The sequence below is a fragment of the Channa argus genome, chromosome 12 (genome assembly GCF_033026475.1).
Source record: "Channa argus isolate prfri chromosome 12, Channa argus male v1.0, whole genome shotgun sequence".
NCBI classification, from domain to species: domain Eukaryota; kingdom Metazoa; phylum Chordata; class Actinopteri; order Anabantiformes; family Channidae; genus Channa; species Channa argus.
The window spans coordinates 16,949,210-16,965,000 of record NC_090208.1 but is presented as its reverse complement, the minus strand read 5'-3'; the positions used below and the strand labels follow the sequence as shown (position 1 = coordinate 16,965,000).

Below are 15,791 nucleotides of genomic sequence, written 5' to 3'. Positions count from 1 at the left end.
TGCATCATAGGGTGCTACATCTGTACAGCTGCTTGGGACAAAAACATGTTTGACATTTGAATCATCAGATATGATGTCAAAGGAAACTTTGGCTCAGTCAGTAAGGCAGCTGTTCACGGACCACGGGGTCAGTGGTTGGAAACCTGGTCCCAGCTATAACTATCCAACACCTCAATCTGTCTGCTAACAAACTTTGAAGAATCTAAATTCAATGTCATGTTGGCACAAATGCAAACGCTCATCTTGAGTTACTCTGATATTATGTGTTCTTTTCTGGACATTTAACTTTCCTCCAGATCATCCATTTATTATCTGTAATCACTGTTCAGGGTCCTGAGGTGGGCTACACCTCGATCAGGGCCAACACAGAGACACAGGTAATTTAGAGTTAACCTGACATGCATGACGACACCTGCTGCAGCTAATCTTGTCAACCAATCCATTGGACCACCTTCCCCGGTCCAGATGGATAACCGTTTCACTGTTCTTGAGGAGCTGGAATGGCCGACTTCCCCGGCGGCGGTTCCCTGTGACTCCCTGCCCCATGAGATACCACACGGCTCGACCTCCCGAGGGCAGAGCGGTCGGGGCATGCTGCCGGGGCCTCGCCAGACCAGACGTGCCACCAACACCATGCCTCCAGAGATGAATCCACATGCTCCTCCTCGGCGCACCTCTCCACCGCACCGTCCTCCCGGTCCGACCATGTTAATTATTGGCGACTCCATCGTTAGAGAAGTCCGCTTAAAATCAGCTGAAACGTTTTGCTTTCCTGGAGCCACAGTCACTGACATAGCAGAGAAATTTCCAAACCTGATTAAAAGACATCCTACAGCAACAAAAGTAGTGATACACGTTGGCACAAATGACACCAAACGCCAACAGTCTGAGTTGCTGAAACGTGACTTCGTGTCATTTTTCAACTCAATGGAGAGTTTCCACGACAGACGGTTCTTCATTTCCGGCCCAATTCCCACGCTGGGTCGCGGTGTTGGCTGGTTCTCCAGACTCCTCAGCCTGCACACATGGCTTCAACCACAAGTCTCCGCACACGGACTCTTTTACGTAGACAATTTCAATCTTTTCTGGGATCGTCCTCAGTACTTCAAGCAAGATGGACTGCACCCGAACTTTCTGTGATCACGGATGTTGACTGAGAACATTGTCCACAGCGTCTCAGTCTCCGGAGACTGACTGACCATTGAAAACACCTGTGGCTTCGATGTGCTCACCTGTCCTGCATCCTCCGCTCCAACACCCGACAACAACCACAGGTATAAACAGTCCGAGATATTTATAGAATCTGACGTTACCAACAGACAAAATGCAGCTCTTATGGATTCTAATTTTTCACCCAGGGAATTTTATTATTTTGTTGAATGTTATGATCTTAACCACACTGCTCTTTGCCCCATAGAGACTGTCTGTTCCACGACCACCTAAACGTTTTAAACCAACAATGAACACAAGGGGAGTTAATCATAAAATTCTAATACAAGGTAAGACTACTGCTCATACTGAACCAAAACCCAAAACTATTAAATGTGGATTATTAAATATCAGATCTCTCTCTTCTAAATCTTAGTAAATGACTTGATAAATGACCATCAAATTGATTTATTTTCTCTCACTGAAACTTGGTTGCAGCAGGAAGAATATGTCAGTTTAAATGAGTCAACCCCCCCAAGTCATATTAATTATCATGTTCCTAGAAGCACAGGCCGAGGTGGAGGAGTAGCAGCAATATTCCATTCTAGCTTATCAATAAACCCTAAACCTAAATATACTCATAACTCATTTAAGAGCCTTACTCTTAGCCTTTCACACCCAAACTGTAAAACTCAAAAACCACTATTATTTGTTATAGTGTAAAATCCTCCAGTCCCTTATTCAGAGTTTTTGATTACATTTTCTGATTTTCTATATGAATTAGTTCTTAGTACAGATAAAGTCATTATAGTGGGTGACTTTAACATTCATATAGATGGCAACAGTAACTGCCTCAGCACTGCGTTTAATTCATTATTAGATTCAATTGGTTTTTCCCAAAATGTAAATAAACCCACTCACTGTTTTAGTCAGACCTTGGACCTTGTCCTTACATATGGCATTGATATGGCATTTAATAGTATTTCCTCATAATTCTCTTCTGTCTGACCATTTTCTAATAACATTTGAATTTACAATAATGGACTATACAGCAGTTAGGGAAAAATTCCACTACAGCAGATGTTTATCTGAAAATGCTGTGAATAAATTCAAAGAAATTATTTCTTCATCTTTTTCACCACCATGTGTCAATACTATGGTGAGTAGCCATCTAACTCCTGTACAAATTGATTATTAGTTGACGATTCTGCAGCCTCACTGCGTATGATACTAGATACAGTTGCCCCTCTGAAAAAGAAGGCAGTGAATCAGAGGAGCCGACCTCCATGGTACAATTCATAAATGCACACCTTAAAGCAGGCGTCACGAAAGTTAGAGTGGAAGTGGCGTTCCTCTAATTTAGAAGAATCCCGGTTAGCCTGGAAAAACAGTTTAAAAACGTACAAAAAAGCTCTCAGTGATGCCAGAACAGCATATTATTCCGCACTAATAGAGGAAAACAAGAACAACCCCCGGTTTCTGTTCAGCACTGTAGCCAGGCTGACTAAGAGCCATAGTTCTGTTGAGCCTACTATTCCCTTAACTCTGAGCAGTAATGACTTCATGACTTTCTTTATGAATAAAATTATAGCCATAAGGGAAAAAAATTCACCAGATCCTCCCTACAAATATTACAGATAGATCTTCATGTACAACAGGTCTAGAATCTTCAATAAGGCCCCAATCCATCTTAGACTGCTTTTCACCCATAGATCTCACTGAGCTAAGTTCTACTATCGCTTCCTCAAAACTAACAACATGTCTTTTAGACCCCGTTCCAACCAAATTGCTTAAAGATGTTCTACCTTTAATAGACACGTTCATATTAGATTTGATTAACCTATCTTTAGAAACTGGCTATGTAGCAAAGGCCTATAAAGTTGCTGTAATCAAACCATTACTTAAAAAACCTTGTCTCGATCCAGGTGATTTAGCCAACTATAGACCAATATCAAATCTCCAGTTTATTTCTAAAATCCTTGAAAAAGTAGTTGCAAAACAATTATGTGACCACATTTACAGGAATAATTTGTATGAAGACTTTCAGTCAGGATTTAAAGTTCATCATAGTACAGAAACAGCACTGGTAAAAGTCACCAATGATCTTCTCCTGGCTTCAGATAATGGACTTGTGTCCATACTCATCTTACTAGACCTTAGTGCTGAAATTTGACACCATTTACCACAACATTTTATTACAGAGACTAGAACATGGATTTGGGATTAAAGGAACCACACTACATTGGTTTAAATCTTATCTGTCAGACAGATTCCAACTTGTTCATGTTAATGATGAATCCTCTTTCTGCACAAAGGTTAGTTATGGAGTTCCACAGGGCTCTGTGTTAGGACCAATACTTTTCAATCTGTATATGTCACCTTTAGGCAAAATTATTATGAAACATTCCATAAACTTCCACTGCTATGCAGATGATACCCAGCTCTATTTATCTGTGAAACCAGAAGATACTAACCATTTAGTCAAACTTGAAGCATGTCTAAAAGACATAAAGACCTGGATGTCCTACAATTTCCTACTTCTAAATTCAGACAAAACTGAAATTATTCTCTTTGGGCCTAAAAAGATGAGAAATATGCTGTCTAACAATATAGTTACTTTAGATGACATAACTTTGGCCTCCAGTACTGCGGTGAAACCTTACAGTTATTTTAGACCAGGATTTGGCGTTTACGTCACATATAAGACAAATCTCTAGAACAGCCTTCTTCCACCTACGGAACATTGCTAAAATTAGAAGCATCCTGTCTCAAAGTGATGCCGAAAAACTGGTCCATGCATTTGTTACTTCTAGGTTGGACTACTGTAATTCCCGACTCTTGGGGTGTCCTAATAACGTTCTAAAAAGCATTCAATTAATCCAAAATGCTGCAGCAAGAGTGCTGACTGGATTAGGGAAGAGAGATCATATTTCACCTTCACTAGCTTCTCTCTATTGGCTTCCTATAAAATTTAGAATAGAATTCAAAACCCTCCTCCTTACATACAAAGCTCTTAATGGTGAAGCTCCATCATATTTAAAAGATCTCATAGTTCTGTATCACCCGATTAGACCAATTCATTTCCAGAATACAGGCCTACTTGTGGTTCCCAGAGTTTGCAAAAGTAGAATGGGAGGCAGAGCCTTTAGCTATCAAGCTCCTCTCCTGTGGAACCAGCTTCCAATCCAAATTCGGGGGGCAGACACCCTCTCTACTTTTAAGACTAGGCTTAAAACCTTCCTTTTTGATAAAGCTTATAGTTAAAACTGCTCAGTCAACCTGAACTAGCTTCTACTTAAGATGCTATAGGTTTAGAGTGTTGGGGGACTCCTGCAAGTGCAATGAGCTCCCCTCCTCTTTTTCTCTATACATTTATTTGTCACCACTGTATGCTATTAATTTTGTGTCCTACCAACCTGTATAATGTTTTGTTGTTGCTTTTTGTTGTTGTTTTGTTGTTGCTTTTTGATGTCGTGATTTTTGTTGTTGTTGTTGTTGTCGTTTTGTTGTTGCTTTTTGTTGTTCTTTTCTTTTCTCCCTTCACTTTCCACTCACCCCAACCGGTCAAGGCAGATGGCTGCCCACCCTGAGCTAGTCCTGCTGGAGGTTTCTCCCGTTAAAGGGAGTTTTTCCTCTCCACTGTTGCCTAGGGCTTGCTCATGGGGGATTTGTTGGGTTGCTTCTACATACTTGTGTACTCTTTTTTTTCTGGACTTTATTCTGTAAAGTGCCTTGAGATTACTTTGTTGTAAATTGGCGCTATATAAATAAAGTTGAATTGAATTTAATTGAAAATTGAATTTGGACTGTGTGAGGAAACCAGCACAAGCACAGGGAGAACATGCAAACTCCACACAGAAAGGCTGCAGCAAGCAGCTGGAGTTGAACCACAGACCTTTTAGCTGTGAGGCAGCAGTGCTAACCACTGCACCACCGTGCTGCCGGGCCAGAGTTTCAGTATTTTCAGAAGTGTTTGGAATTGTTTAAGTGATGAAACACATGAAACCATTTTCATATGAATATAAAACATCCAACCTACCTGATATGGTTAATGTGAGGACATTACTCCACTCTGTTAAGGAAAAGTCCTTTTTACCCCGACACCAGTAATTTCCACTGTCAGACTCAGTTGCTCTGTCGATCACGTGTTCATTGTGTGTTGGAGGTGTGTTTAACTTGGCTGGTGTCCATTCATACGTCCACTCAGTTCCTCCCTCAATCTGACATGTGACAGTGATCTTCTCTCCTCTGTAAATGTGAGACCAGCTGGGTCGTCTGCTCACAGTGACCTTAGTGGGAACTGTTCACATAAAACACACAGAGTTAAGATGCTGATCAACAGAAACATGTTGTCATTTTACTGACATTTCTAATAGGAATCAACTTCATTGTGCTGTTGTTGGGAATGAGGTCAAATAAACAACACAAAATCAAGTACACAGCCATTTTTAACAAAACTAGTTCAAGTTCCAAACAAAATGAAAACACATGTAATAATGTGTTATTACATGTTTGTGTAGCAGCAGCTGAAATGAATCCCACAGATCGTGACAGCAGGTCTCCAACATACTACTAGTCTTTGTCCTGATATTTACACTGAGCAGACAGAACAGGATGTTTGTCCCTTGTTGTTTGGACAAACAGTGTGAGAATCATCTGTAGCTGTGTCTTAACTTTCTTTACCAGCACATCAGTGGAAAGAGTGAAATGATGAAAGTATTCACTGATATTTAGATCAGATAAGAGAAGAGTCACAAGTGGAGGAAATACACTCAGCAGACAATGACTCTCACCCTTTGATTTATTCCATAAAAGTTTAAAAAACACTTCAACTATTTCAAATCTGACAAACTCTGAAGGTCTGAGTGATACTGAAGGAGGAGAAAAAACTTGCACTCAGATAATCTGTTCTTCTACATAACAATAGCAGCTACTGGTCCATGATCATCTTTCTGATAATGTTCTTTTTACTGTTGGTACCAAAATGTGTCTTTTTCTACACTGCTGATAAACAGATAAACATATTTAATTTATGTTTTTTAAGAACAAATCACTAAACTCACCAATTTTCTCAATCCTGACTTCATTGCTGAATTTTGTGAAGAACAGTGGATCTCCTCTCCCTCCTCTCCCTCCTCTCCCTCCTCTGCAGGAGTAAAGACCTCCTTCTGAGATAACTCTGACTCTGTACCATGGTCCATTATTGTTCATGTCCTCACGTCCAGAGGAGTCTGACAAACGTCTGTACCAGTAAAATGTCCAGCCAACCCATCTGTCCACAGAGCAGGTCAATGTCACTCTCTCTCCTGCTTGTATGGTTGTCTTGTCTGCTGTCAGAGTGGGTTTGGGTTTATCTGCTGTTCAATTTAGAACAAAACAGAAAACATGTAAATTAGAAGCAAATCATTTCATACAGCAAAGTGATTTCAATATGTTTAACAGTTTAAACTAAATGCTTAAAATTATTTAAATAATAAAATTTGTATTAGATTTTATTATAATATTTTTTCGTCTTCTTAGTACTTTTACATTGAACAACTGTCTTCTTAAAGTTACACTGCTGCACTGCAGAGTATCTGCTTCTCTATAATTCTGCTCTTACAGCAGAATAATAACGTTTGTTATTGAATCTCCTGGACAGGACTGGAACAGTCATGAACAGACAAATGTTTACTGCTGTCTCTGTTCATTCCTGGACATTTTACTTTATATTTCAAAAGTTACTTTAAAGGAGTAAAAAGAAATAGAAGAGAGGAACAGAATATTCATTGAAGAAGTGTTTGTTTATTTAAATAAAAACATTATAAAACAGAACATTTTCATATGAATATAAAACATCCAACCTACCTGATATGGTTAATGTGAGGACATTACTCCACTCTGTGAAGTAATTGTCCTTTTTACCCCGACACCTGTAGTTTCCACTGTCAGACTCAGTTGCTCTGTCGATCACGTGTTCATTGTGTGTTGGACGTGTGTTTAACTTGGCTGGTGTCCATTCATACGTCCACTCAGTTCCTCCCTCAATCTGACATGTGACAGTGATCTTCTCTCCACTGTAAATCGGAGACCAGCTGGGTCGTCTGCTCACAACTGTTCACATGAGAAACAACAGTTAGTAAACTAATAGAAGGTTGTGAATGATAATCAGCTTTTCTGTCTCACAGTAAGAACTTGATTTATGTTATTTGCTCAAATACACAACAAACAAACGGCTCAACAGTCATTGATAACAAATTTAGTTCAAGTTACAAACAAGTAAAACTACATCAAATAATGTTTTAATTAAGGAACAATTGTGGATTAACTCAGCACTTTGTCCAGAGATAAAAGAAGTTTGTTTAGCAGCAGCAGCTGAAATGAATCCCACAGAGGGAGACAGCAGGTCTCCAACATACTACTTTGTCCAGATATTTACACTGAGCAGACAGAACAGGATGTTTGTCCCTTGTTGTTTGGACAAACAGTGTGAGAATCATCTGTAGCTGTGTCTTAACTTTCTGTACCAGCACATCAGTGGAAAGAGTGAAATGATGAAAGTATTCACTGATATTTAGATCAGATAAGAGAAGAGTCACAAGTGGAGTAGATACACTCAGGAGACAATGACTCTCACCCTTTGATTTATTCCATAAAAGTTTAAAAAACACTTCAACTATTTCAAATCTGACAAACTCTAAAGGTCTGAGTGATACTGATGGAGGAGAAATGTTTAAATACACTCCAACAACCAGATAACCTGCTCATCTTTAGGATAAATAAAAAAATCTCATGAAGAATGTTCCACTTTTAAGTAGAACCTGTGAACAACATGAAGGATCAACGTCATGAGAACAATAAGAGCTACTGGTACATAATTATTTTTCTGTTAAAGTTTTTGCTGTTGGCATTAAAATGTGTCTTTTCTACACTGCTGATAAACAGATTAAAGAACATGTTTTTAAAGAACAAATCACTAAACTCACCAATTTTCTCAATCCTGACTTCATTGCTGAATTCTGTGAAGAACAGTGGATCTCCTCTCCCTCCTCTCCCTCCTCTGCAGGAGTAAAGACCTACTTCTGAGATAACGCTGACTCTGTCCCATGGTCCATTATTGTTCATGTCCTCACGTCCAGAGGAGTCTGACAAACGTCTGTACCAGTAAAATGTCCAGCCATCCCATCTGTCCACAGAGCAGGTCAGTGTCACTCTCTCTCCTGCTCGTATGGTTTTCTTGTCTGCTGTCAGAGTGGGTTTGGGTTTATCTGCTGTTCAATTTAGAGCAAAACAGAAAACATGTAAATTAGAAGAAAATAATTTCATACAGCAAAGTGATTTCAATATGTTTAACAGTTTAAACTAAACACTTGAAATGACAAAAAATTATTTATTTATTTAGTTTTTTATCTTCTTTCTTTCTTCTTTATTTTCTATTAAAGAATAAGAAGGCAGAATATTTATAAAAAAAAGTGTGTTTGCTTATATAAATAAAACCATTATAAAACAGAAAATTTTCATATGAATATAAAACATCCAACCTACCTGATATGGTTAATGTGAGGACATTACTCCACTCTGTGAAGTAATTGTCCTTTTTACCCCGACACCTGTAGTTTCCACTGTCAGACTCAGTTGCTCTGTCGATCACGTGTTTATTTTGTGTTGGAGGTGTGTTTAACTTGGCTGGTGTCCATTCATACGTCCACTCAGTTCCTCCACCTCCCTGGATGTCACATGTGAGAGTGATGCTCTCACCACTGAATATCTGATTCCAGTTTTGTTGCAGGGTCAAAGATGCACTGGCAGCTGTTCACATTAAAAAGTAAGAATATAAGTAAAATTAAAAGATGGACAGTTGAGTGGACGTATCAATAGACACCAGACAAGGTGTCCATTCATACGTCCACTCAGTTCCTCCCTCAATCTGACATGTGACAGTGATCTTCTCTCCACTGTAAATGTGAGACCAGCTGGGTCGTCTGCTCACAGTGACCTTAGTGGGAACTGTTCACATAAAACACACAGAGTTAAGATGCTGATCAACAGAAACATGTTGTCATTTTACTGACATTTCTAATAGGAATCAACTTCATTGTGCTGTTGTTGGGAATGAGGTCAAATAAACAACACAAAATCAAGTACACAGCCATTTTTAACAAAACTAGTTCAAGTTCCAAACAAAATGAAAACACATGTAATAATGTGTTATTACATGTTTGTGTAGCAGCAGCTGAAATGAATCCCACAGATCGTGACAGCAGGTCTCCAACATACTACTAGTCTTTGTCCTGATATTTACACTGAGCAGACAGAACAGGATGTTTGTCCCTTGTTGTTTGGACAAACAGTGTGAGAATCATCTGTAGCTGTGTCTTAACTTTCTTTACCAGCACATCAGTGGAAAGAGTGAAATGATGAAAGTATTCACTGATATTTAGATCAGATAAGAGAAGAGTCACAAGTGGAGGAAATACACTCAGCAGACAATGACTCTCACCCTTTGATTTATTCCATAAAAGTTTAAAAAACACTTCAACTATTTCAAATCTGACAAACTCTGAAGGTCTGAGTGATACTGAAGGAGGAGAAAAAACTTGCACTCAGATAATCTGTTCTTCTACATAACAATAGCAGCTACTGGTCCATGATCATCTTTCTGATAATGTTCTTTTTACTGTTGGTACCAAAATGTGTCTTTTTCTACACTGCTGATAAACAGATAAACATATTTAATTTATGTTTTTTAAGAACAAATCACTAAACTCACCAATTTTCTCAATCCTGACTTCATTGCTGAATTTTGTGAAGAACAGTGGATCTCCTCTCCCTCCTCTCCCTCCTCTCCCTCCTCTGCAGGAGTAAAGACCTCCTTCTGAGATAACTCTGACTCTGTACCATGGTCCATTATTGTTCATGTCCTCACGTCCAGAGGAGTCTGACAAACGTCTGTACCAGTAAAATGTCCAGCCAACCCATCTGTCCACAGAGCAGGTCAATGTCACTCTCTCTCCTGCTTGTATGGTTGTCTTGTCTGCTGTCAGAGTGGGTTTGGGTTTATCTGCTGTTCAATTTAGAACAAAACAGAAAACATGTAAATTAGAAGCAAATCATTTCATACAGCAAAGTGATTTCAATATGTTTAACAGTTTAAACTAAATGCTTAAAATTATTTAAATAATAAAATTTGTATTAGATTTTATTATAATATTTTTTCGTCTTCTTAGTACTTTTACATTGAACAACTGTCTTCTTAAAGTTACACTGCTGCACTGCAGAGTATCTGCTTCTCTATAATTCTGCTCTTACAGCAGAATAATAACGTTTGTTATTGAATCTCCTGGACAGGACTGGAACAGTCATGAACAGACAAATGTTTACTGCTGTCTCTGTTCATTCCTGGACATTTTACTTTATATTTCAAAAGTTACTTTAAAGGAGTAAAAAGAAATAGAAGAGAGGAACAGAATATTCATTGAAGAAGTGTTTGTTTATTTAAATAAAAACATTATAAAACAGAACATTTTCATATGAATATAAAACATCCAACCTACCTGATATGGTTAATGTGAGGACATTACTCCACTCTGTGAAGTAATTGTCCTTTTTACCCCGACACCTGTAGTTTCCACTGTCAGACTCAGTTGCTCTGTCGATCACGTGTTCATTGTGTGTTGGACGTGTGTTTAACTTGGCTGGTGTCCATTCATACGTCCACTCAGTTCCTCCCTCAATCTGACATGTGACAGTGATCTTCTCTCCACTGTAAATCGGAGACCAGCTGGGTCGTCTGCTCACAACTGTTCACATGAGAAACAACAGTTAGTAAACTAATAGAAGGTTGTGAATGATAATCAGCTTTTCTGTCTCACAGTAAGAACTTGATTTATGTTATTTGCTCAAATACACAACAAACAAACGGCTCAACAGTCATTGATAACAAATTTAGTTCAAGTTACAAACAAGTAAAACTACATCAAATAATGTTTTAATTAAGGAACAATTGTGGATTAACTCAGCACTTTGTCCAGAGATAAAAGAAGTTTGTTTAGCAGCAGCAGCTGAAATGAATCCCACAGAGGGAGACAGCAGGTCTCCAACATACTACTTTGTCCAGATATTTACACTGAGCAGACAGAACAGGATGTTTGTCCCTTGTTGTTTGGACAAACAGTGTGAGAATCATCTGTAGCTGTGTCTTAACTTTCTGTACCAGCACATCAGTGGAAAGAGTGAAATGATGAAAGTATTCACTGATATTTAGATCAGATAAGAGAAGAGTCACAAGTGGAGTAGATACACTCAGGAGACAATGACTCTCACCCTTTGATTTATTCCATAAAAGTTTAAAAAACACTTCAACTATTTCAAATCTGACAAACTCTAAAGGTCTGAGTGATACTGATGGAGGAGAAATGTTTAAATACACTCCAACAACCAGATAACCTGCTCATCTTTAGGATAAATAAAAAAATCTCATGAAGAATGTTCCACTTTTAAGTAGAACCTGTGAACAACATGAAGGATCAACGTCATGAGAACAATAAGAGCTACTGGTACATAATTATTTTTCTGTTAAAGTTTTTGCTGTTGGCATTAAAATGTGTCTTTTCTACACTGCTGATAAACAGATTAAAGAACATGTTTTTAAAGAACAAATCACTAAACTCACCAATTTTCTCAATCCTGACTTCATTGCTGAATTCTGTGAAGAACAGTGGATCTCCTCTCCCTCCTCTGCAGGAGTAAAGACCTACTTCTGAGATAACGCTGACTCTGTCCCATGGTCCATTATTGTTCATGTTCTCATGTCCAGAGGAGTCTGACAAACGTCTGTACCAGTAAAATTTCCAGCCATCAGATCCGTCCACAGAGCAGGTCAGTGTCACTCTCTCTCCTGCTCGTATGGTTTTCTTGTCTGCTGTCAGAGTGGGTTTGGGTTTATCTGCTGTTCAATTTAGAGCAAAACAGAAAACATGTAAATTAGAAGAAAATAATTTCATACAGCAAAGTGATTTCAATATGTTTAACAGTTTAAACTAAACACTTGAAATGACAAAAAATTATTTATTTGTTTAGTTTTTTATCTTCTTTCTTTCTTCTTTATTTTCTATTAAAGAATAAGAAGGCAGAATATTTATAAAAAAAGTGTGTTTGCTTATATAAATAAAACCATTATAAAACAGAAAATTTTCATATGAATATAAAACATCCAACCTACCTGATATGGTTAATGTGAGGACATTACTCCACTCTGTTAAGGAAAAGTCCTTTTTACCCCGACACCAGTAATTTCCACTGTCAGACTCAGTTGCTCTGTCGATCACGTGTTTATTTTGTGTTGGAGGTGTGTTTAACTTGGCTGGTGTCCATTCATACGTCCACTCAGTTCCTCCACCTCCCTGGATGTCACATGTGAGAGTGATGCTCTCACCACTGAATATCTGATTCCAGTTTTGTTGCAGGGTCAAAGATGCACTGGCAGCTGTTCACATTAAAAAGTAAGAATATAAGTAAAATTAAAAGATGGACAGTTGAGTGGACGTATCAATAGACACCAGACAAGGTGTCCATTCATACGTCCACTCAGTTCCTCCCTCAATCTGACATGTGACAGTGATCTTCTCTCCACTGTAAATGTGAGACCAGCTGGGTCGTCTGCTCACAGTGACCTTAGTGGGAACTGTTCACATAAAACACACAGAGTTAAGATGCTGATCAACAGAAACATGTTGTCATTTTACTGACATTTCTAATAGGAATCAACTTCATTGTGGTGACAGTTATATTTTTTTTTTTGACTAAAAACTCAGTTCAAAATTAACATTTGTTTGTAACAAAAATGAGTTAAAGTTACAGACTTTGTTTTGGACAAATAGTGTGAGAATCATCTGTAGCTAAATTGGAGCTCACTGTACCAGCCGATCAGTTAAAAGATTCTAACTACTCAGTAAATGATTCTTACAATTTAAACAATCATGTTGATTTTGGGTTTATTAAAAACACTTAACCAGTGATTATTTTACATTTAGAGCAGAAAAATCACAAGTGGAGTAAATACACTTAATGACTCTCACCCTTTGACTTATTCAATAAAAGTTTAAAACACACTTTAACTATTTTAAATCTGAAATAAGAAAATCTAAAAGGCTTAATGATACTGAAAAAGGAGGAAAAACTTGCGCTCAGATAATCTGTTCTTCTACATAACAATAGCAGCTACTGGTCTATAATCATCTTTCTGATAATGTTGTTTTTACTGTTGGTACCAAAATGTGTCTTTTTCTACACTGCTGATAAACAGATACACATATTTCATTTATGTTTTTAAAGAACAAATCACTAAACTCACCAATTTTCTCAATCCTGACTTCATTGCTGAAGTCTGTGATGAACAGTGGATCTCCTCTCCCTCCTCTGCAGGAGTGAAGACCTACTTCTGAGATAACGCTGACTCTGTCCCATGGTCCATTATTGTTCATGTTCTCATGTCCAGAGGAGTCTGACAAACGTCTGTACCAGTAAAATTTCCAGCCATCAGATCCGTCCACAGAGCAGGTCAGTGTCACACTCTCTCCTGCTCGTATGGTTTTCTTGTCTGCTGTCAGAGTGGGTTTGGGTTTATCTGCTGTTCAATTTAGAGCAAAACAGAAAACATTTAAATTAGAAGAAATTCATTTCATACAGCAAAGTGATTTCAATATGTTAAACACTTTAGACTAAATACTTGAAATTATTAAAATTACAAAAAATTATTTATTTATTTAGTTTTTAATCTTCTTTCTTTCTTCATCTTCTATTAAAGAAGTAAGAAGGCAGAATATTTATAAAAATTATAATTATAAAACCATTATAAAACAGAACATTTTCATATGAATATAAAACATCCAACCTACCTGATATGGTTAATGTGAGGACATTACTCCACTCTGTTAAGGAAAAGTCCTTTTTACCCCGACACCTGTAGTTTCCACTGTCAGACTCAGTTGCTCTGTCGATCACGTGTTCATTGTGTGTTGGACGTGTGTTTAACTTGGCTGGTGTCCATTCATACGTCCACTCAGTTCCTCCACCTCCCTGGACGTTACATGTGAGAGTGATGCTCTCACCACTGAATATCTGATTCCAGGTTTGATGCAGGGTCAAAGATGCACTGGCGGCTGTTCACATAAAAAGTACGAATATAAGTAAAATTAAAAGATGGACAGTTATTTTCAGTAAATGTATTAATAATTTAACAAGTGATAAGTGATGCTATTTATAAGAACATTGAAATGTTGTCAAAAATAATCAAATGCAACAAAAAGGACATTACTAACATTATCCATCACCTTAAGGAAGAAAAGTGAAATGATGTATTTTCCACTGATTATGTGTGTTTCACACCACCTGTAATCATTTTAAACTTGGAAGTCTTGTTTGTATTGTTCATAAAGTACAAAAACTTCTTATTGTGATGTGTTTTCTTTAACTGTTGTGCTCTGAATAAAGAGACAATGTTTTCTGTGACTATAATCCCATGTCATTCTCAAATATGACAGTACTCACAGTACGTAGTGTGTTACTGCACTCACAGCTCATTTGTTCACATGTTGAACAGGCTTTGATCTTAATAAACAGCTTCTTACTATATTTGTATTTATGTCATTTAACCAGAAGTCTGCTTGTTTATCTCATGTAGCTTGTAAAACTCCTTTTAAATATCAGCCGGCTTTTCTGCCGACTTCAGAGTTGATGTGATCATGATTCTGAGCTTTTCTTAATATTTTCACTGTTTAGTTACAATGTTGCTGTATAAACACTCATCTTTGAAAACTTGAGGAAATGTACAATTTAATAAAGAATTAATAATTAAATCCACAAATACAGCTGCACTCACAGGTCACGTGTTCAGATGTTGAACAGGTCACCCGACAATAACTAACATTAAAATCTATCAATCTAACAAATACTACATTCCTACCTTGATGTAATTCTAATTGTAATTGTAAAAGAAAGTAGGAGAAACTGTGATGACGTCCTTCATTCACTACAAACAGACGTCTTCCAGGCTTTAGACAGTTTAAGATTATTTGAACAGTAAATAAATACTTCAATGATAGAAATAAATGTCCTATTTCAGTGACTAATTCAGTCACTGAAACTTATTTTTATTAATTAAACTAAAAAACAAACCAGTTTTCTTAATCCTGAGTTCACTGCTGTTTGATGTGAAGATCAGTGGATCTCCTCTTCCTCCTCTGCAGAAGTAAAGACCTCCTTCTGAGGGACCAATGGTTCCAGACCATGGTCCATTATTGTTCATAGTCTGAGGTTGAGAAGAATCTGACATTTTTCTGTAAAAGTAAAATGTCCAGTCATCAGATCCGTCCACAGAGCAGCTCAGTGTCACATTGCCCCCTACTGGTATGGTGGTCTTGTCTGCTGTCAGAGTTGCCTTAGACCCAGGTTCTGTTTAAATGACAATGACAACAATACAACAAAACAATTTTTGTAATAAATGTGCCACAAAACATTTATTAACATTTTTATACAATAAAAACCAACATGTGGATAGAATGTTTTAAATTATCTGGTTTCAACCATCTTTGCCTCATTGTTGCCACATATTTATAAAATATCATAAAAGATTAACACATTGACTCCAAACTACCAATGAGCTG

General features: G+C 37.6%; 1 protein-coding gene across 8 annotated transcripts in view; it reads right to left on the bottom strand.

The window, feature by feature from the left end:
• The window catches only part of LOC137138088 (Fc receptor-like protein 5), a 48,509-nt gene that overhangs the window by 20,623 nt on the left and 12,095 nt on the right, over nt 1-15,791 (bottom strand). For 5 of the 8 annotated variants that reach the window (XM_067525001.1, XM_067525002.1, XM_067525004.1 and 2 more), the window contains exons 4-15: nt 15,304-15,579; nt 14,025-14,288; nt 13,481-13,756; nt 12,350-12,613; nt 11,801-12,076; nt 10,683-10,928; nt 9,899-10,192; nt 8,674-8,937; nt 8,115-8,399; nt 6,997-7,242; nt 6,213-6,506; nt 5,189-5,449 (exon numbers count right to left, since the gene is read on the bottom strand). In XM_067525001.1, the coding sequence (XP_067381102.1) occupies nt 5,189-5,449; nt 6,213-6,506; nt 6,997-7,242; nt 8,115-8,399; nt 8,674-8,937; nt 9,899-10,192; nt 10,683-10,928; nt 11,801-12,076; nt 12,350-12,613; nt 13,481-13,756; nt 14,025-14,288; nt 15,304-15,579 (3,246 nt within the window). The remainder of the gene's footprint in view (nt 1-5,188; nt 5,450-6,212; nt 6,507-6,996; nt 7,243-8,114; nt 8,400-8,673; nt 8,938-9,898; nt 10,193-10,682; nt 10,929-11,800; nt 12,077-12,349; nt 12,614-13,480; nt 13,757-14,024; nt 14,289-15,303; nt 15,580-15,791) is intronic. The other 3 variants (XM_067525003.1, XM_067525007.1, XM_067525006.1) reach the window with 3 other exon arrangements.